The sequence below is a fragment of the Melanaphis sacchari genome, unplaced genomic scaffold, assembly GCF_002803265.2.
Source record: "Melanaphis sacchari strain LSU unplaced genomic scaffold, SCAv2.0 Contig28_pilon_pilon, whole genome shotgun sequence".
NCBI classification, from domain to species: domain Eukaryota; kingdom Metazoa; phylum Arthropoda; class Insecta; order Hemiptera; family Aphididae; genus Melanaphis; species Melanaphis sacchari.
In genome coordinates this window covers 464,926-492,402 of record NW_020271162.1, presented here as the reverse complement: position 1 = coordinate 492,402, position 27,477 = coordinate 464,926, and the positions used below count along the sequence as shown (strand labels likewise).

General features: G+C 26.5%; 4 protein-coding genes across 10 annotated transcripts in view; 2 read left to right on the top strand and 2 right to left on the bottom strand.

Annotated features, from left to right (window-relative positions):
- LOC112595671 (AT-rich interactive domain-containing protein 4B-like) overlaps window positions 1-4,554 on the top strand; it is a 16,781-nt gene extending 12,227 nt beyond the window's left edge. For all 6 annotated transcript variants that reach the window (XM_025340958.1, XM_025340957.1, XM_025340960.1 and 3 more), the window contains 5 exons: window positions 9-2,100; window positions 3,028-3,158; window positions 3,222-3,431; window positions 3,589-3,663; window positions 3,886-4,554. In XM_025340958.1, the coding sequence (XP_025196743.1) occupies window positions 9-2,100; window positions 3,028-3,158; window positions 3,222-3,431; window positions 3,589-3,663; window positions 3,886-4,097 (2,720 nt within the window). In that variant the 3' untranslated portion in view covers window positions 4,098-4,554. The remainder of the gene's footprint in view (window positions 1-8; window positions 2,101-3,027; window positions 3,159-3,221; window positions 3,432-3,588; window positions 3,664-3,885) is intronic.
- A 4,981-nt stretch (window positions 4,555-9,535) lies between these two features.
- LOC112595582 (E3 ubiquitin-protein ligase RNF8-like) lies at window positions 9,536-12,105 on the bottom strand. The gene is made up of 5 exons (XM_025340833.1): window positions 11,715-12,105; window positions 11,095-11,212; window positions 10,788-11,022; window positions 9,996-10,209; window positions 9,536-9,922 (listed from the first exon to the last, which is right to left on the bottom strand). The coding sequence occupies exons 1-5, from the start codon at window positions 11,836-11,838 to the stop codon at window positions 9,624-9,626; spliced, it is 990 nt and encodes a 329-aa protein (XP_025196618.1). The 5' UTR covers window positions 11,839-12,105; the 3' UTR covers window positions 9,536-9,623.
- Window positions 12,106-12,359: 254 nt separating this feature from the next.
- On the top strand, window positions 12,360-19,550 carry LOC112595581 (acidic fibroblast growth factor intracellular-binding protein). 2 transcript variants are annotated; one of them, XM_025340831.1, is made up of 10 exons: window positions 12,360-12,453; window positions 12,515-12,578; window positions 16,516-16,616; window positions 16,706-16,904; window positions 17,121-17,240; window positions 17,327-17,434; window positions 17,511-17,738; window positions 17,802-17,930; window positions 18,035-18,160; window positions 19,186-19,550. In XM_025340831.1, exons 3-10 carry the CDS (start codon window positions 16,523-16,525, stop codon window positions 19,256-19,258), a joined length of 1,077 nt encoding a protein of 358 aa, XP_025196616.1. In that variant the 5' UTR covers window positions 12,360-12,453; window positions 12,515-12,578; window positions 16,516-16,522; the 3' UTR covers window positions 19,259-19,550. The 2 variants fall into 2 exon arrangements, with proteins under 2 accessions (XP_025196616.1, XP_025196617.1); XM_025340832.1 differs by lacking the exon at window positions 12,515-12,578 and having other exon boundaries at window positions 12,442-12,514.
- A 1,039-nt stretch (window positions 19,551-20,589) lies between these two features.
- LOC112595580 (erbin-like) lies at window positions 20,590-26,818 on the bottom strand. The gene is made up of 11 exons (XM_025340830.1): window positions 26,736-26,818; window positions 26,500-26,665; window positions 24,837-24,972; window positions 24,477-24,766; window positions 23,526-23,600; window positions 22,468-22,593; window positions 22,186-22,405; window positions 21,811-22,098; window positions 21,575-21,741; window positions 20,855-20,974; window positions 20,590-20,788 (listed from the first exon to the last, which is right to left on the bottom strand). Coding segments are annotated over exons 1-11 (1,701 nt in total). The 5' UTR covers window positions 26,738-26,818; the 3' UTR covers window positions 20,590-20,677.
- Window positions 26,819-27,477: the final 659 nt, after the last annotated feature.

Sequence of the window (27,477 nt, the reverse complement as noted above, 5' to 3'; positions counted from 1 at the left end):
TGCAGGAGGTTTCAAATTTACACATTACCCTGTTATTTCACCATTCAGCCATGGTTTAGATGACGAACCGATAGAAAATAGAAAACTTTTTCATTCATCATCCTCTGAAGATGAAGAACAAGATCAACAAAAAATAGTTAAAAAAATAGTAGCTGAAGTCATATCTTCTTCTTTAGATGATAAATCTGACGAATCTAAAATCTCTGGTACCGATTTTGATCTTAACAAAATAAGATCAGAAATGAAAGGACTTATGCCAACTTCATCAAATTGTAATAATGATGTAATTCAAACTAAAGAATCGTTCATATTGGATAAACAAATAGAAATCGAAGAACCTATTGAAAAAATTAATGAACCAGCCCCAGACGATGTTTATGAATTCAAAGAATCCGAATCATGCAATCTTGATACTATTTCTTCAGTCACCGAAGAAAAGTTTTGTAGATCTATTAGACATGATTCACCAAAGGTATTGAACTTAGAGAAATCAACTGAACTACCAAAAGTCATTGAATCTACAGTACAAGAAGAAGTAGTTGAACAAAATAGGTCCCCAAAACCATTTTTGCCTAACAGCAATAACGTGTATTCATTTGATGATAATGTTGAGATAAAAGATAATGAAAATTTGAATATTATAAATAAAAATGAAAATCCAATTTCTAATAATCAACTTGGCAATGAATCTAATGAGTCCCAAAGTTTAATAATAAATGATGTTACAGTTGATACCACATATATTAAAGAAATCGATCATTCTCAGGATGAAACATGTCATGAGGTTAATGTATCCGATATTAAAAATGAAGTATTGGATCTATGCATGAAACCACCTGAATCGCCGCCTAATAATATATTTAGTATGCCAGAGCCAAATGAAGTAAATAACATGATTGTTGAAGAAGATGATGATGATGAAGATGACGATGAATCAAAATTAGTTATAGCTGAAAATGATAAAATTGAAAGTGATTATCAAATGGATACTGATATGGTAGTTATTAGCGAAGATCATAATTCTTCCAATGGACAAATTAATGAAAACATACAAACACAATCCTTGCCTCCTTTGCCACCAAGTGTACATCCTAATATTGAATTAGAGTTCAAAAGTTCTTGTCAAGTAAAAAAAGATATCATTATATCTAAAGATACAGATGATGAAAGTACTACGTCCTGTAATGAAAGTATTCAAAATGCTCTCATTCAAAGTTTCCAAAAATATTCACATTTTGAAAACGATTCAAGTAAAAATAGACTTTATATGGACAATATTGACGACAATACAAAATCTGGTTTTGAATTTGATTCAAATTCAAAATCACCAACAATTGAAAACAAAGAAATCGTTAAATCTGCTCCTATGCTTCCAATTAATGAACCTTTGAATGATGATGAGCCTAAAAAAATTGATTTTGAAGTTGAAAATGTTAATGTTAAATTTGAGAAAGAAAAACCTACAGCGTTACCAGAATTACAATGTAGAGAAGAAATAGTAGATGAAGATACTCTTAATAATGCTTTAGTTGTAGAGTACAATCGAAAAGTTACAGATTATGACATTCATAAGCCTAGCACCAGTAAAGGTTTCTTTGATTCGATACATCAACCAAGTACAAGCAAGGATTGTTTCTATAAAAGTGACACTAATAGTGACACAAAAAATAATTTCTTTGAAGCTAGACAAGCAGTCAAAAGTGTTACTTTTGATACAAACATCCCTAACAAAAGTAGTTTATTTGATCCCAATATTCCAAGTTGCAGTAGCAAAGATTTCTACGATCATAATATTCCAAGCACTAGCAAGAGCAGTTTTTATGAGAACTCTTTGCCTAGTACTAGTAAAAGTTTTTATAATCCAGAATCTGATGTAAATAGTGTACTATTTTGCGAAGAAACTATACCGGGTAGTCCAACTGGTACGTCAGAAGAACAATATGATCAAGAAGAAAGAAAAAAAGCTCTTCAAGCTCACTATGAAGAAAGAGAAGCTGCTTCAGCAATGTATGCTATGAATCAATCTTTTCGTAGACCAATGATTACTTTGATGGGTGCTACTGAAGAAGAGATGGAAGAATATTCTAATATTCTTCAAAAGTAAGTTTATTTTATTATAATATCATATAGTTTTAAGAAGAATTGCAGATATCATAACCACTTATTGTATTGACTTAATTTCATAAATGAGCAAATAGTACATTTGAATTCAATAGTTCCAATTATGTGTTCCAAAATTAGGCTTTAATATAATAGTAAAAGTAAAAACATAATTTGTGTTCTCTCATTGATTTATTTACCAATATTTTTTAGTGATGAACATTTTTAAATATTAATATTTTACATAAGTGATTTTCAACCTTAAAATCACAATATATTTTTATCTTTTTTAAATGGTTAATACAAACTAAATTTCATGATGTATGGGTTTTAGTTATATTACAAACATAGTAATTACCTTATTTACCTTAGTAATTTATCACAGACTGCCGATAAGCTTTTTAATATTAATAAATAAAAAGAATATTCAATAATTTATTCAATTCCTTACTAACTCATTAATGTTTTATTTAAATCATGATGTGTTATAATTGTTCAAAGTTAAACACATATAAATTGAAGTTTTTATTGCTTCTAGATTTAAAACAAAAATTGACCTATTTTGTATATTCCAAAACTTATAGTACACCAATTAACAACTATTGCTTTATACACCCATAAATCACTTGAAAATTAAAATATCAATGAAAAAACATAGATAATGTTACTTTTAAGTTTGAGAACAAATCAATTCACTCTAATATCTAAGCAACACAAAATTGGACGACAATACATTGAGAGTACACCATGCTATTAAAAAAAATTATTCAGTTTCAAAAATTTACTTTTTTTGAAGTAATTGATTATTTAAGACGTCCTTATAAGGTTCAAAAGTTTTTAATACATAATTATTGTTCCTTTTATTTCATATTATATTGTTATGTTTTTTTATTATTATTAACATTTTATTTTTATGAAAAATTAAAGTGATGAAGCAATACTTGATCAAAGGCATTTACAATTTTTGGCTGAGATTTCTAGTAGAAATCTTGGTATAAATATAAGCGAACCTTCAGTGACTGAACCGTCTCGAATAGAACCAGAACCAATTGTTAATAGTAAGTAGTATATATTAAAGTATTTCTAAAAATATATAATATTATTATCGAATGTATTTACAGAAATTGTAAAGCCACTAGAAAAGCCACAAACCAAACGTAAAATTAGCAGTCAAGAACAATCATCGAAACGCAGTAAATCATCTACTACTACTACTACTACTACTGCTGCTGCTGCTGCTGCTGCTGCTGCTGCTACTACTACTGCTACTTCTACTATTACTACTACTATTACTACTACTACTGCTACTACTACAACTCCTTTACCTTCAGGTAGTTATTTTTCAAATTAAGTCTTCTAATTATATATTATTCTTCAATCGCTATTATTCAAAGTATTTGTTTACTTTCATTTATAAATAAATTTTACTAAAATATTTCTATAGTAATCAACTAATAACTTATTTTTTTAAAACAATTTTTTTTATAGTATCTCATATTTCAAAATTGCCGGATTTAAAAACACAGATACCTTTAAAAGATGGCAAACCGTTGGTTGTATTCAGTAAGTAAAATTCTTTTTCGTGTTATTTATGTTAATGTGTTAAAGTTAAATCATTCAAACTTTAATATAATTATTAATTAAAAATACTAGATTATCTAGAATAATACATGAGTATGTTACTTGTATAATTATTGGATATTTCTAATATTGATATAAAAGTTATTATATTAAATAATGATTACAATCTCCCATTTTATTAACATGAAACTTTTTACATTTTAGCTCCAGATATGGATTCAGCTCAACGGCAAGCTGTAATTATAGCTAGAATGAATGATCTGCGAAGAGAATATGCTATAGTTAAAGCTCGTTTAACTGTAGTGGATCGTAGGAGGAAAAAAATTAAGAAGCGAAAAAGGGATATGGCAAAAGCTGCTGCTTTGAATCAAAATAAACAGTCACAAGCAGCTAGTAGTACTAGCACATCTAAATAAAATTTAATTTATTTATTCCGCCTATTAGAATTTTAATATTGATATAAATGTTTACTATTTAGTATTATATCATTGAAAATGTGATACCGAATAATATTACATACTTCATTATATTTAATTGTTTTTAAACCTTCCAAAGAAGGATAACTTATCATTAGTTACTTAATTTTTACTTGGTAGAATTGAATTTTTTTATGATAACTTAGTAAATTTTAAATTTAAGGGTCTATTGCAGCAACTGGATAACTCCACTTTTTAGAACTATTCTGGGCGTCAATAACAAAATTATTTTGTTTGGTTTCATGAAAAATCACTGAAAATGTAACAAATCAATATAGTTAATGGTTCCTTAAACACAATTTAGTGGCCCATGATTGATCCATTAAATAAATTAACTGTTCTCACTTTTAATGATATAATCAACTAATTTTTATAATAACTTAAAATAATAATTTAATTTTTATTGTTATGCCAAAATAGATTAAATTCAATAAATATAAGAATTTCTTGTTTAAGAGAAAATATTTTCATTAATTGTCAACACTTAAATTTCGCGATAATATGGTTAGACATCATATGTAACAGGAGCTGCCAAATAAAAAAAATTAATGGCCTTTGCGGTCTGTAGTCTTATTTTATCTCACTAAGACAAAACATGTATTTGTATATTATTTTCTTTTGACAGTGAATTAAATGAGGTTTTCATTAATTTTTAACAAAAGTTTTCATTTTGCCTAAACTTGAATCAGATAATTATGTACAATAGTTTTTATTGACTTTAAAAACTTCCAGAGTTCCTAAATTGATCCTTCAAAAATATTAATTGTAATCTTTGATATAAGGCCTGTAATGCATGGAACATAATGTTCTATGTACAATGTATTTTATACTAACATCATATCAAGTCTTCATCATAATGTAAGCAAACTGATAAACTATCAGTTCTATAGCCAATATATTTTTTCCATGAAATTGTTTTTATGGAAGTCACTTTTGAAAATGTTGGAAATTACCTGATTGTTGCAATGAAGTCAGCGGACCCTATTTATTGTTACCTATTTAGTATTTAGTACAAATTAGTTTGTGCATTAGCACTTAGCATTTAGCAAATAAAATTATTTGTTTTGATACGCGATTTAAATTCCTTTGCAGTTAAATGTGTTTTTTCACTATGCTTATAATTTGTGAATGTACAAAGGAAAATCGTGCCTTATGAAGATCTTATTCAGTGTGTAAATACTAAATAGTATTTAAACACTTCCTATTTTGTTATTAAGGTTAAGTGTTTCTTTATTATTAAACTAATTATTTTGTAATCAATAAGATAATTGTTTGTACTCTAATAGTAGTATAAATTTATAATATATTTATATGCCATTATACCCTAATTTATTTGAAACTCATTAAACGCTATAATATTATGTTCTGTAATTTTAAATTTAGTAAACATAATGAAATTATTTAAACTTAAATGTATTATTTTTATTTTAATAATTCTTGATAACATTTTGTTTATGTAACTAATATAATAATTATAGAACCATTAATATTGTGATTAATATTTTAAACCTATCCCAATTTTTAAATTATGTGTTTATCCAGAAAATGATTTATTCGAATAATTTAAAACTATTTTTATGTAGGTACTATATGGAATTAACTATTTATTATCGTATTTTTGTATTTCTGTATGGTTAGTTAACAGAGTGGGGCACAGTCAATAAAACACTACATGGGCATTTTTCATATACAGTAGAAGCCGCTTATTAGAAACACGGATAATTGATACAGTCATGTTATTGAAACAAAATGTCTCGGGACGAATCGGACGTATATTAGAACATTGAAAATAAATTGTATTATTGAAACATCACATCGGTTATTTGAAACAATTGGGAGAAGGTCAGTTGACATACACCGATTATCCAGCAATAACCAATGTACTTCAATCTTATCTTTACTGTCGTTACATTTATTTTTACTGTAATTTATCGTGAGAATGCTCTTTCTATACTTACCGGTCGTACCGTTTGTAGTTTAGCTTCAGCGTGCGTATATAAAGATTATTTGTGTTTCCTTTTTCTAAAAATCTAAAAATGTTTAAACGCTAAGATTTTAGCCAATTTCCATGCGACCAATCATGGTTTGAAACTCATTAGACCGATTTGCTAGCCCAATACACACCCTCTGATATTTTCAATGCGGATGAGACTAGGCTTTATTTTAGAGTTCTACCTGAACACATATACGCGCTCAAAATAAGTGACAAAGCCAAAGGGGCAATATTACTCGTATGAAAATATGGTCATGGAGTTACTCGACGCAAAAAAAACAAATTACGATTGATAAATATTTTAAATAATATCGTAAAATATACATATTTGTGCATACTTTTTTAAATTATACAATATAGGTACATACATAAATACATATTTTTCCCCTTACCTATTATTCATTTTTTTTTTTTCAATCGCTTATTAGAAACATTTGGTTAATTGACACAATTCACCTTGGTCCCAAAGTATTTCTAATAAGCGGCTTTTACTGTAGTTATTATTTTTGATATTTGATATGCATCATTTATTATTTATCACAGACACGAGGTACCTATTATAAGTACTGTATACTTCAGCTTTGAAGTCTTTAGTGTTTGGTGTTTGAAAAGACTATATTAGTATGCATTGTGGTCATCACAAACAGACCCTAAGAGGTGCTATTAATGAATACTTCATTTTCCAAATGACTGGTCAGTGAAGTTGGAATATAGATGACCAGTTATTACTTAAAAGGGTAAGTTGTCACTGTATAAAAAAAACAATAAAGTGTATAAAATATTATTCAATTTGACATCGCTTCAAACTGTAATCATTTAATAGATGCTCTATATATTAATTATTATTTTATTTTTTTCATTTCTCTTGTATAAGTAACCAGTAAGCATTAGTTATGCATAGGTAACTTTAATTTTCAGTAGATAAGTTTCATCTGTAATTTAACTAGATATAAAGGAAATAATACTTAGGTATCAACATTAAGAATTATTCAAGAACTATTTAATCTGAATTAAAATAGTTAGATTATAATTTTGAAAAATCTTGAAATGATAAATTAATGAAAAAATAAATATAAACATACTTTTTTATTTAAGTAAATATTTATTTATAAATTAACTAATACATTTCTACTTATATAATTAATTAAATTAAATAAACAAAACATTCTTTACAAACTAAAAAAATTATCCTACAGAAGACATCAAACATAGAATGACATTGTTTTTAGTTGTAAGCAACTCGTTTTGATCACACTGCTTGTCTTGAATAGTGGCAGATAAAATAGGTACAACATTATTGTTATATCTATAACTACAACAGCAGATCAATTGAGATGACCAATTTTTTAGTCTCTTGAATGTCACTATTCACTTTTACTAAAGTCTTCTGTATTTTAATTTATTGATAACATTTTATTAAGGTTCATTTTTGAATAATTAAATACAAATAAAATCAATAGGTAGTTATAACTTATTTTATGGACCTTAAAGTAAAGAAGAATTTGCTAACATATTTCTTTATAATACATAGAATAAAATGAAATGAATACATAATAAATAAGTAATTAATTAAAACAATTAGTATTTGTATAGTCGAAAATTTTCATTTAATATCTGAATATTGTAATATTATTTAGTGAATTTTTAAATATATCATGAACGTATTAATCTTAATTCTTTATATTTTTAATAGTTTTTCGATTCTCATTTATTGGTATGGAAATTATGACAGTAATTATAAACTCAGAATTCTGAAGTGGGAATTGTGAAAAAGATGATTTACACACAAAATAAATTTTTTTTAACTTAGTTTATACGTAATTTTCTCATTAAAAAATATTATGTTCATAAAATAATAACTTATAGCAAATAACTTTATAACTAAATTGAATTGTGATACAATTAAGATAAGAAATATATAAGTATAATTAAATTCCATATAATATTAAAATTTTTATTTTGTATATATCAACAATAATCTGCAGTAAATACCCAACGATTAATAATATCATACAATTTTATTTTGTTGTCATATTTTAAAGACCATAAAATTTATTTTGGTAAATGTACAATGTGAACAGAGCTAAAACACATCATCATTACTTTAAAACGTGAAATTATATTAAAATTTAAAATTACTCTTATACAATAAGTATATTAAAATCAAAATCTTCTGGTTTATTTTTCAGAAACATTACCAGAACATCAGAACCTACCCATAATATTCAATATGCGCGTTAAGTAGACTGATAGAAAGTCAAATAACTGAATTTTCTAAAAAAAAAAATATTTTTGATTTATCTAATTAACTACATATCCTAATCATAGCTGTAAGATTGCTGTTGTTACAACAATAGTTATACCTAGTTCATATTTATTATTATGGTACATATGCAATAAAATAGAAACAAATTAAATAAGTTTAAAAAAAGAAGTTAAAATACATAACATTGATATCCAATGTTCTTGATAACTTGATAAGGAACAAATACTTGTAAAATCAGCTTCACGTTTAAATTAATTTACTCATAAGTATAGAGTAATTCCAGTTTTTTTCATTCACTTTGACATCAAACTTTTAATAGTCTATATAGTGTTTCCTAAATATAAATGCAATAGTCCTTAAAGTATAGCCCAATAAATGTGCTTCAACAGTATAATTATATATATAAATATACATTAAACAGTACAGCATAAAAGCACAACACAAGTAGCAACGAAAAAATAATGATAATAATAATAAAAACAAATACATAGGAGGTACCTATTTTCTTTTTAAGTTAGGTAGGTAATGAAATCAATAACCATTATAAGTAAGAACAGTGGCGTATTAAAGAAGATGTGGGTCGTGGGGGGGAGGTAATGTTACGAAATTCATTGTTTTAGAGAAGCTTAAAAATATAAAACTGTTCATATTTATAACTATACCCTATATCATTATGTTTAAAATATAATACATAGCGGCAGTCAGAAATGTGAAATAAATGAATTTGCTAAAATCATGTTGACATAAAGTACCTACAACTAAATCCAACCCCCAACGATAATAAAAAAGCGTTAATATCATAACAGTGAAGATTATCACCGTGAAGACATTATGATAGTTTCTGTTACTACCTATGTAACGTTGGATGTATAAAATGTATATCAATACGAATACCATTACGTTTTGTTATTAATTTATATGATATTATTGTAGTGCATAATAGATAATTGTTTACCTAATAAACTCGATGATCAATCCGAAAATTATTTATAATTCGTGTAGGTACCAAACTATATAATGTAACTGCTACTGGGTAGGTATAAAATAATATTCATTTTATCTAGAAGAATAACTATATAAGCAACTGTATAGTTTATAAGCGCTTTAATAGTACTAAGAAAAATAATAATTAAATTAAAAATTAACGCGATAAATTGATAGAAAATAATGTTCAATGAATAATAAAACAATTACGATGTGGCTAAATTTAGTGATCAACAGAAGAGTTATTGGGTAGAGTTATGGGTTCATTTGAAGATTGTTCATCGGAAACAATATAACTCATTAGAGGGTTTATACCTCTGGTGCTTACAACTGTATCATGTAAATTCATTCTGAACATTTCCGATTCCTCGACAATAGCATCTGCACTGATATCATCATGTGTGTCCATCATGTATTGTAGAGGAGTGTCATCACTAGTGTCAGCCTCGATTAGATTTTCCAAATTTAAAAATGCGGTAATATCTCTACCATTTAATATACTGTTCGTTGGAGGTTTATCGACTGAAATATAAATATTATTTACTTATTATTGAACACGTATTAATTAGATAGGTATCGTTAGGTAGGTATTTACGTTTTATCTTGCTACGGTCTTTTATTGCTATCTCGCGTTTGTTTTTAAATTCCGTCGGAAAATGTTCAACAATCTTCTCTATGAATTTGTCCAAAGTCAAACAAAACGATTTTGACCTAATACATACACGACAAATTGGACATTTTCTAACTCGCTTTATCCAAACATGTATACATGATTCACAAAAAGTGTGTGAACAGTTAAGCACTGTGGGCTGAAATGAAAAAAAATAATAAATTAATATTGATCCAAGAAAAGTTTTAAGATTGAAAAGTGTCTTTTTATGATATTGACAATTGACAAGTTGAGTAAGTACTTTTGTTGCAGTGCAAATACAAAATATTGTCTAATTTCTACTGCAACTGAAGGTATATGCGTCTATTCATGTACCTATAGCATTTATACATATTTTTTAATTTATATTATCTATTACAAATACTAATTCCAAACTTAGAAAATATATCTTTTAGTTAGGTAATAAGTATTTACGAATAATTATATGCATTTACTATTTTATAGATAGTATTTCATTTTTAATATCATGCGGTAACAAAACATCAAATAAATATACCTAACTAGCTATTATTTATTAATTATAATATTTTATTTAATGTTTAGTTTTCAATAGTGATGTGAAAGTTAAACTAATTAAAAACATTATTGAACACTAGTACCCACCCCCTTATAGCTTACATTATCTGTTTTGTTATACATATCGTAAAATTAAATAAAACTTATTATATAATTGTTGATAATTATAATTTCTATCATAATAGTATAGTAGGTACTTACCCTAATAAAGATTTCAAAACAGATATTACATTGTAAATCACTGTCAATAGCACTCTGTATAACTTCACTCCACTCAGGATGGCTACGTTCTTTTAATTTTCGTTGATGAAGTGCATGTAATTTACTTGCACTCTCTTTTACGTTTTTGCCATTTCCTGTTTTCATTGCCACAGAAAGTTCGTTTGCCACCTCTTCCATTTCTATTTCAGACTCGTCAGGCTTTATTAATTTTGGTCTACAATTAATAAAATTTTATGAAAAATTAAAATAAAATCAATAACAATTAGTTAAAAATAAAAGAGTATACTTCATTGAAGCTTCAATGAGAAGCTGAAGTCCTTGAGCTTGTACTTTCGGCGTAGATATGCCACTAGCACTAGTGCTTGGAAAAGTTTGTGGATAACTTTCTTCGTAATAAACTGCCGCTAAAGGGAGAACAAATTAAAAAATTATTTTATTGGTTATTAATAAGTTGGTACAAAAGCCCAAAGTTTATTTAATAAACAAAATTAAAATTTTAAAAACAATAATCTCATGCAGAAATTTCTTAATATATTCTTAGCGAAGTTTTACGCATGGCAAATTTTCCTCCTGCAATCTATATCGTGTTATATTATAATTTATAACAGTGCAAGTATATAGGTCTATTAGGATTATGCGGTTTTGCCTAAGCTAAATACGTTGGGTAAATCTTTAAAAAAAAAAAATGTTTTATAAATTTATTATTGGTACTACAGTCAAAACCCATATTCACACTCAATAGCGTACCCACATACATACGTCACACACACACACACACACACACACACACACACACACACACACACACGTATGAGGATTTTTAACCCTTCGTTTTTTTTTTTTCACTTTAAACGCTCATCCCATATTGATATTAACTAAATAAATAATAAAATATAATATATTTACTTGCAGCTGTTGCGAGCGCTTGACTATTAGACGATCGGTAAGGTGACAAGTCGTGCGAGTTCCAACACTTGTTGCCGAACCGGCAAGCGCCTCGTAAGTAAAACATGCAGATTTCTGAAGACATGATCTCGGTCGATTTAATACTATTAGTATTATTGTACGTTGCGTAGACGATATAATAATATATTATATTGTAGCCCGGAGTCAAAATACGGAAGTCCGACAGCGGTTGGTCGGTTATGTACGACAATATCTTACTATATATTTTAAATGTTGTTGCTGTTGATGTAATACCGCGATACGATGTGAACGAGCCGCGCACGAAAATCCAGGTACCTCCACTACCGGCGTCGCCTGATGAATGTCCCGGAGTGGGATGAGCGCCGCCGATACGGAGATGTCCCTTCTGCCACCATCACTCGGTCCCTCTGCACCAATTCGTCACCACTGCACCACCCCACCCCCCTCCCTCCACCGCCGTCGCTCTCGTTGCCTGCCGCCGTTTCGGTGGGCTTCGACAGCGGCGACGGCAACAGCGCTGTTCGCAGGGCGGGGGTGGGGGGGGGGTGCGACGCGGCTAACCTAACCTGCCGCGTGGGTCGGAGGAGGTGAGTAGGACGCACACGGATCGATCGTCGTTGGTATTCGGACGGAGGGCGCAAACGCGGTGGATATAACGATCGGTGCCGAATCCGGGACCACCACCTGCACGGCTGCACACATATACGCGGCACAACACGTAATATCGTACTAATTCGCGTACAGTTCGTAATAATAATATACAATACACGTGCTTACAGGTACGTTCAAAACGATGTTAAAGTGATCGTCGACGCCGCTGTGCACACCTCATACAATATATAGGTACATCGTGTTGGTACTCGCACACACACACACACACACAAGCTCGTATACAAACATGCCTACGTATATATTTGCACGAGTGTGTATCGTTGTAAATCAAGCTATCCAACATCTTGAGCATGATATAATATTGCACGCGTTACGCGAGTTTCCGCGAAGGTAATACGCTGGCAGCCATTGAAATGGTGTTGTATAGCTGTAAGCCGTGCACGTGAAACGGTATCACCGATCGTGCGACATCCCGTCTCGATGTTGAAATCGAAGAGCATTGTAATACAGTCAAAATTGTGCAATATTAGTAGATACCCATTAGTAGTGTACATTTTATAAATGACAATCTATAAAATTGTTAAAGTAATAATATGCGATTTGGTACTTTACAATTTATTATATACACATTACACTCATATAATGTTGGTCCGTCAACGGTTTCGTCGCTGTGCGCCGTCCATCGCTAACAACAAATGAAATGTAAAAAAATAACCGTGTACATAATATATACGCACATACGTAGGTACCTAGTTTGTATTGAACAACGTTATTGGGTATTCGTGTATGTTTGTGTACGTGTGTGAGTGTGTTTAGTTTTTACAAAATGTGTGAAGATACTAATATTTGTTAATTGTTACATAGGTACTTACAGTATGGGAGTTTATTAGTAAATATTATATATATATATATATAATATACATGAATATGTAACGCGTAGACGTGTTGTATATTAATATGTATTGTAGTATATAGTCGTATACTGTACTGATGTAGTATAATATATATACTTGAATCGTAGTCAGGCGTTACGTTCATTTGCCATCGATGAAAATAAATAGTGAGGCGTGTGTAGGTAGTCAAAACGTTTTTAACTTGGCGTATAATATTACACAGGAGGAGTGTAAAACTAAATATAGGTACCTACTTAGGCATTATTATGTATGTAAATAGGTAATTCAATAGTTAATTGTATTATAGATAATAGGTATGTATATTTAAATTACTCTAAATCTAGAAACAAAAATTATTAATCGTATATAACATTTTATAACTACTTGGGGATATGACAGATTAAAAAAAAAAAAAAAAAGAGAAAAAAAAAAGAGTACTACACATGTCACACAATATTATTTGATATACTGATTATTGCTTATATTATACACCTACGTTATAGATAATTTTTCTGTAGCATACCGAATTTAGGACGTGAAAACATAAGATGCGAATTGTGTATACCTATACGCAATAGCTGCAGAGTTGTAGCCAGTGGGTGGTGTTGACAAAATAATATGTATAATGTATATAGTAAATTTGTTTTCCTCGATCAATAATGTATATAACGGTAGATATATTACATTCGGTTTCAGTTTCAGTTAAAAACAAAAGTCTTAAAGTGATATTTCTTCTTCAAATATTTTATAATCAGAAATAAAAAAAATAATAAAATTAAAATTATTTTTAGTATTTGGTTTAATACTTTCAACAGACTTTAAAAAAAATATATCATACCTAATGGTTAATATTGAATTCGATTATAATTTTTAATAGGTATATTAAGTATTATTGCCATTTATACAATTATACCCATATATCATAATAATTTATATTATGGTCTAGAAATAATCACTATTTACAGGCCTACAGGAGTGTATCTATTTACAATACACAGTGTATATACCTACTTACATGAACATTTATAGAGAAATGTATAATGTATATGAATATTAAATTTAAATATATTATATTTATATTACATGTATGTACCTACCTAAATATGCTTAAAGTTAAAATATTTTCAGAACATCTAACTAAACAATGCTAAGTTATAAAATATCGTGGTAATAGGTAGGTAAGCCTCATAATTGATAATATGCCATTAAATATGAGCTCTATTCTTAACTATTAAGCGTACAGGTGTCAGATTTAATGTGTAAAATAGATCAAATATTTTTAATTCTTATGTTATTTAGACGGAAATAAGATTTAGTTGGTTGGTATCTACCATAATTTAAGGATAATAAGTCATGAATTTTAAGGTTACTAATGTATTATAGGTATTATTATAGACCACACATGTATTTGAGTATTGTAGTTGTCGAATAAAAAAATAAAACAAGAATTGGTATTAAAAGATAGGTAGTAGTCATACAGTGTTTCTGACTTTCTGTCATAGGTACTTAATCGAAATGTTTTATTTTTAATGGCAACAAAATATACCTATAGATTATATTATGCGTGTAGGTACCGAGTACTTATAACCTATACCTATATAACAAAAATTAAATACTTGATATGGAACTCAATAATATTAATATACAAAATAGGGTTTATTGATTTTTTCCATGAGTTTGTTTCACTTTTACATATTATTTATTACACGTGCACATTGACCAAAATATGTGAGTCGTGTAACACTTGTATTGTTTTATTGCGTTTCAATTGAGTAAACGTGATTATTGATTTTAGAGAGTTTGTCAATATATTCAATATCTAACTATGATGTTGCTGTGTTTATGCGGCGGCGCGAAAGTTGCCACGAGCAACCATATAACCTTGTAGCAAAATATAATAGTTAAAAAAAACTTTAAACTCATTATACTTGAATATTATTACCATTATTTTAAATAAGTAATAATTATTGTTATTTGACGGATAAGCATAAATAGAAATTTGAGAAATTACCAACCAAAAGTCATCGATAGAGCCTGCAGTAGAGTGTAGATTTTAATATTATGTATTATTGTCATGCCTTTTTCGTTTATTTTTATTACCTACAGCAAGTGGCGTATTTAAGACAACCCTCCAGATTCGTATAAGTTGATGGGAGGAGGAGGAAAAAGAACACACTACTTTTATCAAGACAATAAAAAATAAAATCACAGAGATATTATCATTATTTTTTTATCAAACGAAGGCCTTAAATGTTCATTTTTAAGTAAGCAATATTAAATTTAATTCATATGACTCGAGGGGCTTCCATTTTCTATAAGCCATCAAATTATTATAAGTACGTCATTGACCCGTATTGGAAAACGGTATCAAAAAAATAATTTACCTAATATTTCAATAAAATGTTAAAAGTATGAATCAGTATGAATATAAAATTATTTTAATATGTAAATTGTAATAGACCTAAGCGATTAATGACGAATAGCAGATAAAATATCACATTCAGACAAACCAAATACACGGTCCAATATAGATGGCGGGTAGCTGATGTGTAAAAATATTGTCTTAAAATTTAGTCTTTTACCTAATTTTCATTTGAAAACAATTATAAACGAAGGTACATATAGATAATATAAGACAAAATAATGTACGTATAATTACATCATAGGTAGGTACTAGGCACTGATTTATATTTATAATTATCTTTTAAAATAGTCTAAATATATTTCCCGTATTATCCATAAATATAGATAGCTTATAGACTAGAAATGTCTTATTTATAAAAAATTAAAAAAAAGGGCACTGAAGGGAAGATATTATTTATTATATATTAATTATTATTGTCAGACTCTACTGGATTGATTGAATGGGTATTGGGTTGTGTTTCTAAAAATATGAAATAGGTATTTGAGTAGGTACCTACTCAATGAAAGATGATTATTAATACCTTATTTTAGTTTCGTAATTTTCTATTATACAATTTAGGTATAATGGAAATTAACTAGATGTTGTTTCTAAATTAATATAAATATTATACTCTTAAAATTATTGCGGCAAAACGATTCGCGTATAACTATTATCAAAATATTATCACTATGATATCGAAACCAGATAAGGAGTAATAACGTTGGATAGTGCTGATATCGTTGATAAGCAGACTCAGAATAATAATAACATAAGATAGTAATATTTTATAGTCTTGCAAATATCTTAAAGGAATTTTTCACTAGTAAATATGAAACAAACTAATTCTATAATATGTCGTTAAATATTACAGGTCCATAATGAACGCACCTAGTCCGGAAGTGGATGTATTTATTAGCAACTACACAATCGTCGATCCAGACGTATATCATCTGTGGGTGAATGGATATTCCGGTGAATATTACCTACTCGATAAATATAATAATATTGTGTATGAATGTGTTTAAATGTTATTGAATTGTTTTTATCAATAATTGTTTAAGCATCGGAAGCAGTATCCATTCTAAAACAGTATGGTATCCTAGAGGAAATGGGCACTACACTCGACTTGGTTGCATCTGATATATTGGACCATTACAGAACTTATAGTTTACTAGAAAAAATAATACATTATCCAACAAAGTTAGATCAGCAGCTGGCATTTCAAATTGAACCACAAACAAAACACATATTAGTAGAAAAGTATTTATTTTATTTATGTAGTAAATAATATATTAATAACGTTATATTAAGTACAATTTATACATATTTGAGATACTTGTAATTATCCTGTTGATTTTTTATATTCATAGTACAATTAAAACCAACTATACTTAAAAGTTAAGATAATATATAAACATATTTTTTTTTCTAATCAAGTCATAAAATTAATAACTGATTTATTATAATTTAATTCAGGTATTATGAAATAGACGATATAGTTATTCGAGAATTTCTTGGAAAAAAATTATCATCAAAACATCGTAAAGATTTGGACGAAGTTAGTGAAAAAACAAGCATTGCTATTAAATCTTGCAGGTTTTTATTATTAATTATTTATCAAAAAAATAAAAGCATAGAAACTAAAAATATCTATTAAAAAAAACCAATAATAATAATTTTAGACGTCAATTTGATAATGTCAAAAGAGTTTTCAAGGCTGTTGAAGAACTTCAAGGTTCTGTTATCCAAAACATTTCCAGCATATTTCTACTGTCAGAAGATCTGGCAAAGTATGTGAAAAAAAACTGATGTTTTACTTAACATTTTGCAAATAGGTAATTGATTATCATACTAATATTTTATTAGGAAGTATGGAGTAATTGTTTTCATAGCATGTATGCGTTTTGAAACGTCAAAACGTAAATTACAAATGTTAACTTTTCCTGACTTTTATGAACCAACTCTTTGTATTATGAACAAGTGGACTTATCCTAAAAATAGTCCAGAATTCGGAGACACCGACTTAGATCGAGAGTTTCTGCTTGAATTAAGAGAAGTTAGAGTATTATTAGACAAAGAAAAGGATCACAAACAGTAAATATTTTTTACTAAATACAATTTATTAAATATTTTAATGTAATTAACCTTACTTTTTAGCATTGTATGTCAAAAATTAAAGCCAGAGTTTCTAGAAAAAACATATAATAGTATGGAAGTTAATTTTCGTTTACTGAGTAGAGCAATAATAGGAATAGCCTATAATCTTCACCACAACAGAGACTTACGGTAATTTTGGTGATATTAATTTAATAATTACGGTTATTTAGTAATACACGTGTTGACTATAAATATTTATTGTTATTATCATATTTTTTTAAATTTTATTTTAGAGGATTCTTCCTGGAAGTAGTAGAAAAAATTATTGATCCATGGAGAATACTTGGTTGGAACAAAATAGATGTCATGAATTTCCTTAAAGTATACATTAATTGTGCCATAGAGTTAGATGTATTTCAGTAAGTAATGCAATGTAAATTAAAATTTATTATTATTTCCATAAAACCATTGAAAAAAGTATTGTGACTAAAATACAAAATGTAGTTGTAATATAATATATGATTGTTTGCAAGCAATATTTTTTTTGATATCATAATATTTTTTATTCAAAATGTTATATATAGAAACTTTTAATTATTCAAAAAAATTTCAGCTCATTAATAGTTTTATTTCAGTAAACAGAATAAAAAAACTGAAAATATTTTTATAAATAATTTAAAATATTAAATCATGAATTAATAAGTAATAATAATCAATAAATTAATAAGTATCTTAATATGTTGATGATAATGTGAGAACTTCAAACATTATTGGCTGTGTTGATTAATGTCTTGTTTAACTTATCAACTATTCGAAATATTTTATGTATGCCTATTTTCTATAGTAGAGTAACTAATTAAATTGGCAATAATTTTGTTAAATTTTGTATTCTTAATTTTTTGTATTATGTATCTAGTAAAAATATCTCCCAAAATAATTATATTTATTATAATTTATAAAATATAACAGAACTCAATTTCATTTTAACAGATTTATATTTATCAAAACAAAATATATTTAATATTAAATATTAATAATGTTGTAAACGTTTTGAAAATATTTATTCAACTACTATTATTCTATAGGGGCAGGCATTTTTTATTCCACAATTGTTTATTTCTGACCCATATGCAACTTAGCAAACTTTTGTCAAAATAAAATCAGATTTGTGTTTTTAACTTTAATGATAAAGTGAATTGATTCATTATCTAACTTAAAAATCAGAATATTATTTAATGCAGAAGTTTTCAACCTTTTGACCCACACATTTTTACAAAAAATACTTATTATTTTCATTCAGTTGTTAAATATCTACTTTTGTTGGTATATTTTCTTTGTTGAATTTTTTTTTTTATTCAATATGTTTATTTTTATTTATTATCTTCCCTGTATATTAAGTCATGTTTGAATGTATAATAATTCAAAAAATTAAATTTTAATCTAGAGATGCAGAAGTAAAGAAAGCTTGGGAACGGTATATGGATGTAATAACAACCAGTGTCAAACAACTATATTGAAACAATATAGTGATTCATTTTAAGAAAATTGAAATATTGTTTGTTTTATAGTATAGACTGCTGAAATAGTGTTTTATTTTTAATATTATGCCAGTTGTTTTGTAACATGTGTCCTTATAAACAGTTATAACTGTATTTTTATGTATACATATGTTTTAGAAAAAGTTAACTATTTTTATAAGCACGGTTGCCCTAACACGCCAAAATATTTGTTTTATATTAATTGTATTGCAGAATTATTCTTAGATTGTGAGTGTTATATTTAACTTTTGTTTATTGAAAGCTTTGATACAAAATCTAATAATTATACTTTTATTTTATAGATAAAACTACTGTGAATTTGTTGTACTAGTCTTTAATATAATACACTTACAAATATGTATATTGTATTTATATAGTAAATTTTAAAAATTGCAAAAATCAGTTTAAGACTTATACTTTTAATCAATATATTATTTTATTTATATCAAAACTTTGTAATGTTTTTATTGAATTACATTGAAAGTATTAATAGTTAACAATTATTTGATTTTAAGTAGGAAGTTATTAATTGTTTTATCTGAACATCATGAACATTATACTTCAGTTAATGTATATAAAATATATTACTGTGCGGCTTCAATAAATACATAATAAATTCAAAACATTACAATATTGAGATAAAGTAACACCACATACATTGTTGAAGTATGATAACAGTAAAAAATCACAACTAAAAAATGAAAATAAAAAAAAATTTACATAGGTAAGCTTTGACATATATTTTAACAATTGATGATTTACAATAAGGTTGTATAATAAACAATTAAATTACAATCTAAGAGTTAAGTATTAATTTGTACTTTGTTAACAGCTAGATACAAAAATCTCACTAAATGTCATATTCATCAGTAGTACTTAAAAATGAGAATAATAGTACAAATTATTATGAGTTAATATTTACTGAAAAAAACACTAAAACTAAATTTGATTTTATTGTGGTATATGGTATTTTATTCATTTCTTGTCTTTATGTTAAACTTTATAATTGAAACCCAAAAATTAAATACATGAAACCACTCATACAAATTTAAACATTTCAAAAATAGATGTTTTACAGTTAAATTAATTTTTAATATTAACGGGTTTAGACGAATAAAACTATATTTTTGATTTATGTATCTATTAAGTTGTTATAATTATCTTTAATTAGGTTAGTACATTTTAAAATATAATTAAAAAGAAAAGAAAAGCAAATATAAATTTAAATTTAAAAATCGGTTTTGTTAAAAATCATGTAACAAACATTAGTAATAATAAAAAAAAATAATTTACAAACAACATGAACTTGATTAGGAAATTTAAGTTAAATTTAATCGTATGAAAATAACTATGTTTTTATCTTAAACATATTTATTCATTTAATCACTTACCTCTATTTCAGCTAAGATTTTCATTATTAAAAAATGTTACTTGTTTTGAGTAAGCTGCTGCAATATGGTAAGGTGGTGGAACCCTTTGTGTGTTTACTTTTGGTTCATATATTTTTTCCTGCAATACAATTTTTTTTAGATATTTAATTTTTTTTCAACTATTAAGTATCATATTTGTACATACTGGTTTAATCACACAATTTTTCATTTGATAAAGTTGTTCCATTTTTTCTGCTTCTTGATCTATTATTGTACAATTATCAATTTCAGAAGAATGTTGTTTATCAAATTCGCTCGATAGTTCCTATAAATGAATATGTTATATTTAATTAATTTTTTTTTCATTTCTTGTAGGGATGTTATACCCGCATGTGTTGTTTAAAACTTACTAATGCACAGCATAACAAAATGTATTATTAGTAGTTTTAATTTTATGTTAAATAATTTAAGTTATAGAGTAGATTTGATCTACATTGATCATTATCAAATTTAAAGGTAAGACAATAATCTGTGCTAATCATTGGTTTTTACAATACTTTAATTTTTAATATTGTTATAGCTGAATAATGTGTAAATATTTAAAACATTTATATTTAATAGTGGAAAAATCAATAAGATCAATATAGATAGTTCTTATCTTTAAATTTGATATTTTAATTTACTTTATTTTTTAAATTAGAAAATGAAAATGCTGACATTAATGTAAATTTTGAATGCTGTCCATTTGTAAGAAGTATACAATAAATGTAAGAGACCTTTTAAATTTAAAAATACATAATTAAATGCTAAAAAGATAAAAGCTTGAGAATAATATTAATGCTTTGCTGCTACTTTAATTCTACTGTTATATTTGTTGTTTAATATTAAACAATTTTTAGAAATAACTGGTTTAAAATAATATTACATTATTTTTCTTTTTCCTTTCCAATAACATTTTTGCAAATGCTCTCATTTTTTTGGGATGTGGTGTAGGAACTCTCATTAAATTTCCTGGTTCTTCTAAGCCAGAATCTTCAGTGAACCTGATTCTTGTATTTGTTTTAAGAGGTTTATGACTTTGATCTTTAACTTCTATAAAAAAATATTTTATTTATATTATTTCATTGATATGTATAAATAATAATTAAAAAAATAATTCACCCATATAACTTTCTTCTCTTTGTGGTAATAAATAACAAGTTAAAATATGTTTTCCAGTCTCATCTTCATAGTCATTTTGTAAAGGTGTTAATGGTTTGCTTTGATTTTCTGAAAGCCATAGTGCATTTAGATTTTTTAACTTAAGAACTGAAAGGGGAAGATTTGTTATCTTGTTTTGTGTCAACATTAAAACAACTAAATTTTGTAAGCTTCCAATGCCATCGGGTAAACTTGATAAATTATTAGATCGTAGGCTAAGTTCTCTTAAGCTTCTACAGCTACAAATTTCTAAAACCAAAAATAGGTGACCATTTTACTAAATTCGTACTATGAAAAAATAAAATATTTTAACTTTAAGTATAGAAAAAAAATTACCTGTTGGTAAACTGGTTAATCGATTGGCATCCAAACGTAAAGTAATTAATTTTCTCATTAAGCCAACAGTAGGTGATAAAGTTTCTAAACAATTGTAAGAAGCATCAAGTTCTTCTAGACACTGAAGACCTTCAAAAATACCATTCATTTGTTTCAGACAATTATGATCTACCTTTAATGTGACTAAATCGTGTAAATGCTTCATTGAATTTGGTAAACTCTGATATAAAATTACAATTAAATATTAGACAATAGTAATTAAATTGACAGATGTAAATTTACTTTTAAATTGTTAAATGATAAATGAAGGTCTTTTAATTTTGAACAATATTGAATATCTTGATCAATTTTAGAAATTCTATTATAACTAGCATCAAAATACCATAATTCGTGTAGATTGCTAACTTCCTATAAAAAAAAAAAAAACCCGTAAATATTAAAAATAAAATTAATTATTTAATAGTTTTGTGGTGATTTATATAATGTAACAACAGTGAATTTAAATTTTTTTACATAATACATTTTCTTGTCGATGGCCTAATATTTATAAGATGTAATGGTAGTAAACCAAATGAAGTTCCATGAATTTTTATATGATTTATAATCAAGTTAGGGGTTTCCAGCCTTTTTTACATCGGCTAAACTTGAGATATGCTTTGATATTGTAAGTCAAATTTTTTTTTTAATTGTCTAATAAGATATTAATAAATTAAAAATAATGAAAACTAATAAATTATTTTCAAAACATTAATTGTAAGTTGGAGACCACTAATCTAAGTGATTTTTATAGCCTTTCTATTGATGATTGCATATATCATTCAACAAGTTTACAACAATTAAAGAAATGATTTATACTTATAAATGTCACAAATTTTATATTCAATTTCTTGTACACAAACCATTTATCTGAACATTATTTATCAATATCATTTATTCTACTTTAATAATTTATCATAATAGCTTTTCTTGATTATATTTTCTTTTGCAGTAAATTAAACTTATTAACAATCATACTTGCTACTCATTTTTTCTCTCATCCTTTTTTTTTCTTTTAAAAAGGTTATTTTAGTGAAATTGCAACATAAACTCTTAAAGATTATTTAACTTTCATATTTAATTTGCCTATAATCATTTCAGTTATATAGTATGACGCCAATATAGTTTATTATGATAACTAATAACTTAGAACTCAATTTATCAAATGTTGATAAATTTTGTTAGTTACAAATTTACAAACAGTAAATATATAGATATACAGCATGTTTACACTGTAGTAAAACATGTACAATATTACATTAGACTACATACAACAATAATATTAAATAATTTTTTATACTTACAGAAGGAATGTCCATAATATCATTGGAGTCTATCCACAACTCATGTAGTCCGTAAAGATCACTAATTGCAGCAGGCTAAAAAAAAATTAATGATTGGATTGTAATTGAGTTTAAATTTTAAAATACAGTGAAACCTCTCTTAACTGATACCCCTGAATAGAGGATGATTTTTGAGTATAGGAATAGGGACATTTTATTACTTGTTTATAGGAAAGCCACTAGATATAGGACACTTTAAATAAGATACTTTTATGACTAGACTTGGATGATTTTTATCTTAATTGTTTAAGTATATTTTATTACAATGTGCATTATACACATTATTATACTAAAATTTATCTTATTTGTTGTAGGTAATGGCCATCTCATTTGGTGTACCTATTAAAATATTATTATTGTTTATGTCATGTGAAGTTATCCTATTTGTATTTAATTGCATTAGTAATTTGAAAGCGAATGTGTGTCTTACAAATGAATATTGTATGCAATGGTTAGTAAAAAAAATTTTAATACTTAAAAAAAAATTTAATTTAAAAATTGTCTGGCAAAATACAAGTGTTTGTGAATTTAGAAGCAAGTTTAGTATTACTAAAATAAAAATTATAAGTATAATTATATATATGTTCATGTTTAAAAGCAAACTCGGACAGTGACTAATTTTTGTTAGCAGCACGCAGGTCACACACACAACTATTTCCCTACTTAGTCAACTATCACTAATATAAAAACAGAATGATACCACGCCTATGAGTAGAAGTTAGTTGTCTGAATCACTTCTAAACTTGAACGTAGTATATTATATACATATATGAGTCATTTTTATTTATTTATATTTATTGATATACTATTTTTCATTCAACCTTTTCTTCCCCTATAAATTAGCAGGCAACATTTTGGGGACTTGGAGTGTATGATATTTAGAGGTATCCCAGTATTCATGGTTATACTTACAAAATCGATGAAGTCATTTTGTCCAATGTCAAGTCTATATAATTGCATTAAATGTGAAACAGCCTTGGGGATTTGAGATATTTTATTATCTCTTAATTCTAATACTCTTAGATTAATAAGTCTTCCAATGTTTGCTGGTATAAATTCTAATTGTGTGTCATTTAAACAGAGTTCTTCTAAAGACAATACTTGCGTCAAAGGTATAGGGAATATTGAAATAGGGTTGGCGCTTAAGTTTAAAATAGAAAGTTTTTTACAGTTCTTTATATTTTCGTCAATTGTTGATAAATCTAAAAATATCAAATAAAAATATTTTTTTTTTTTTAAAAAGCTTAAAATAATGTAATACAATTCTCTTACAATTTCTGCTCACGTCTAACTCAACAAGATTAACCAAAGATCCAATTGCTTTTGGGAGATGTTCTAATCTATTGTCACTTATATGTAATACTTTTAGCTGACCGCAATGAAATAAAGGTGACGGTAAATCTTTAATCTAAAAATAAAATGAATAATAATCAACTATAAAATAAAAACCATTTTTAATAATTAAAAAATTTAAATAAATACAAAATGAATTCATTATTTTTATATTACAATAAAACAAATCTACTTCTTAATTGTTTTTCATTTTGTTTCAAGTTGAAATAAATAATAAAAATACTGTAATTAGTGAATAATTTCATAATTTTATACATATTTTGTAAATAAACAAATACACAATGGAGACAGATTTAATAAATGTTTAAAAACTGATGTAAATCCAATTTTGTTAAGATTGGTATTTATGTTCACCGAGATTCAAATATTTTATCTATCCAAGATGAAATAAAAAATTTTGCCAACAAACATGCAGAAAAACTTAAGCTGCATTTCAATGCAACTGCTAAATAACTTATTGACAACTTGCAATACATTAAGCGCCTTAAAACGCTTAAAGCTATATGACCTAGTTTAAATGAACTTGGCTAAGAAAAGGACTATCTCATTAAAGATACAACCCCAAACGTGTTCATGTATATTATATATTTAAATAATAATAATAATTAATATTATTATAGTATAATAATATCACCATTCCCAGTATAACTAATAACCTATTATATTGTACTCAACCACAATATATTGTATTTATAAAGACCTTTGGTCGTTTAAATAAAGATACTATAGACAGTTAAAAAGAAAAAAAAATGTTTATGTATTTAAATCAAAACTATATCCAGAATTTAAGAAAACAAGTCATGACTGCAAATCATACAAGTAATTATTGTAATAGTGTTAATAAATATTTTATTTTTTTAAATATATTAGTAAAATAATTTATGTATCATATTTCTATAAATTATAATAGTAATATTATTTGTAACTAATGGCAATGATTTAAATAAACAAAACAATATTTAATTTTTGTGAGCCAAATAGAAATTTCTAGGCGGCTTGCTCTATAGCAACCTATAGGGTTTAAAATAACAAACTATAAATACCTCACGGGCCACGAGTCTTAAGAAATCTATTAATATAACTTTTAATTGAAATGACCAATTCATTCTGAAGTTATATGATCAAAACACATAGATATAAGAATTAAAATAATAATAATTAGATTAGATTTAAAAAAAATTAAAATAATTAACATATGTTATTTTCAAACACAAAGTTAACAATGGTTTTTTAATATTCAAAATATATGTTTTACATGGATATACGTTATATTTAAGTCGTGTCAAGCTTTATAATATTTCAAAAAAACAACCAATTATATATAATTCATATATAAGCCATTTCATGTATAAGCCTTAACTGTGTATTTAGGTACCTACCTAACAGCTAATACTTTAAACATGATGAATAATTCCTATTATATAAATATGTATTCTTATTATGCCATAATATTGTTGTTTTCAAGTTTATAGTGATGAAATAAATAAAATAAAAAAGTAAACTATTTTAGTAACAGAAAATTGGTACCTAAGTAGCTATACATTTACTATTAAAACTAACAAAAATGTTGTAGTTTTCTTACATGATTGGAAGATAATAATAACTTCTCTAAGGTCCTTTCATATAGAAATATATGTAATGGTACATCAACTAGATCCGTGTTATTCATATCAATAAAATCAATATATTCTTCATATTGATGGTTAGTACTTTTTCGACCAAAGCATGATAAAAGAGACATGATTTTCCTGGACATAAAAATATTATCTTATTAAATGTTATTGTTAATAAATATTTTACACAATATTTTGTACTTACATTTATCGGTTAAACATGATCACTAAAAAAAAAATCAAGAAAATTCGAACAGTTCAACTTGGTGGGAATCTGTTTCAAAAATGTGAATGTTTGATAACTGAAAATGATATGAACGCAAACAAAAAAAAAAGGGGGGAACTGGTTTACGAACGTTCTATAGTCTGGTTCCAAACATGCCTCCATAAAAATATTTCCACATATGTACCTAGTGGCTGAATTGGAGGCTCCAAGTGTTCCAGTAATGATAACAAATATATTTAGATAGGTACCTATCAGCGTTATACTGGTTATTAGCTAATAGATAGATTACTTATTTAATAGTTCGGTTTGTGATTATTCATACCTACATATTTAGTTTTTTACATTCTTTCGTCGATTCAAAGTACTACTCATTAGGCACCTTTCTGATTTTAGATTCCGAGAGCATTGATGAATGTATTGGTTTTATATGGTGTAAATATTTGAGATATTTTGTTAACTACTCCTTTTTGGAGCATTGAAAAACCATTAATATTGAGCAGTGTCTATTTAACTATGAGGGTTATTTTTGGTAGAAAATTGGATCTAATCATCTTTTAAAAATAATCGGGAATAATTAAAAACAATTTTTGAAAAATAAAAATATTTATCTAGCTAGGTACGCAATAATAGTTTGAAAAATACGATTTTATTATTTTGTTTTTAAAACTCGTAAATGATTTACCGTAGATAGGTACTTTAAAATATGTTCACCAAATAAGTA

Coding starts and splice junctions, on each gene's coding strand:
- LOC112595582 (XM_025340833.1), bottom strand. CDS start 11,838: ATGTCTTCAGAAATCTGCATGTTTTACTTACGAGGCGCTTGCCGGTTC. Junction 11,213..11,714: donor AGCGCTCGCAACAGCTGCAA/GTAAATATATTA, acceptor TTCTCCCTTTAG/CGGCAGTTTATTACGAAGAA. Junction 9,923..9,995: donor AGACCGTAGCAAGATAAAAC/GTAAATACCTAC, acceptor TTTATATTTCAG/TCGATAAACCTCCAACGAAC.
- LOC112595581 (XM_025340831.1), top strand. CDS start 16,523: ATGAACGCACCTAGTCCGGAAGTGGATGTATTTATTAGCAACTACACA. Junction 16,905..17,120: donor AAACACATATTAGTAGAAAA/GTATTTATTTTA, acceptor AATTTAATTCAG/GTATTATGAAATAGACGATA. Junction 18,161..19,185: donor ATAGAGTTAGATGTATTTCA/GTAAGTAATGCA, acceptor ATTTTAATCTAG/AGATGCAGAAGTAAAGAAAG.
- LOC112595580 (XM_025340830.1), bottom strand. Junction 24,767..24,836: donor GTTAGACGTGAGCAGAAATT/GTAAGAGAATTG, acceptor TGATATTTTTAG/ATTTATCAACAATTGACGAA. Junction 20,789..20,854: donor AAAATTGTGTGATTAAACCA/GTATGTACAAAT, acceptor ATTGTATTGCAG/GAAAAAATATATGAACCAAA.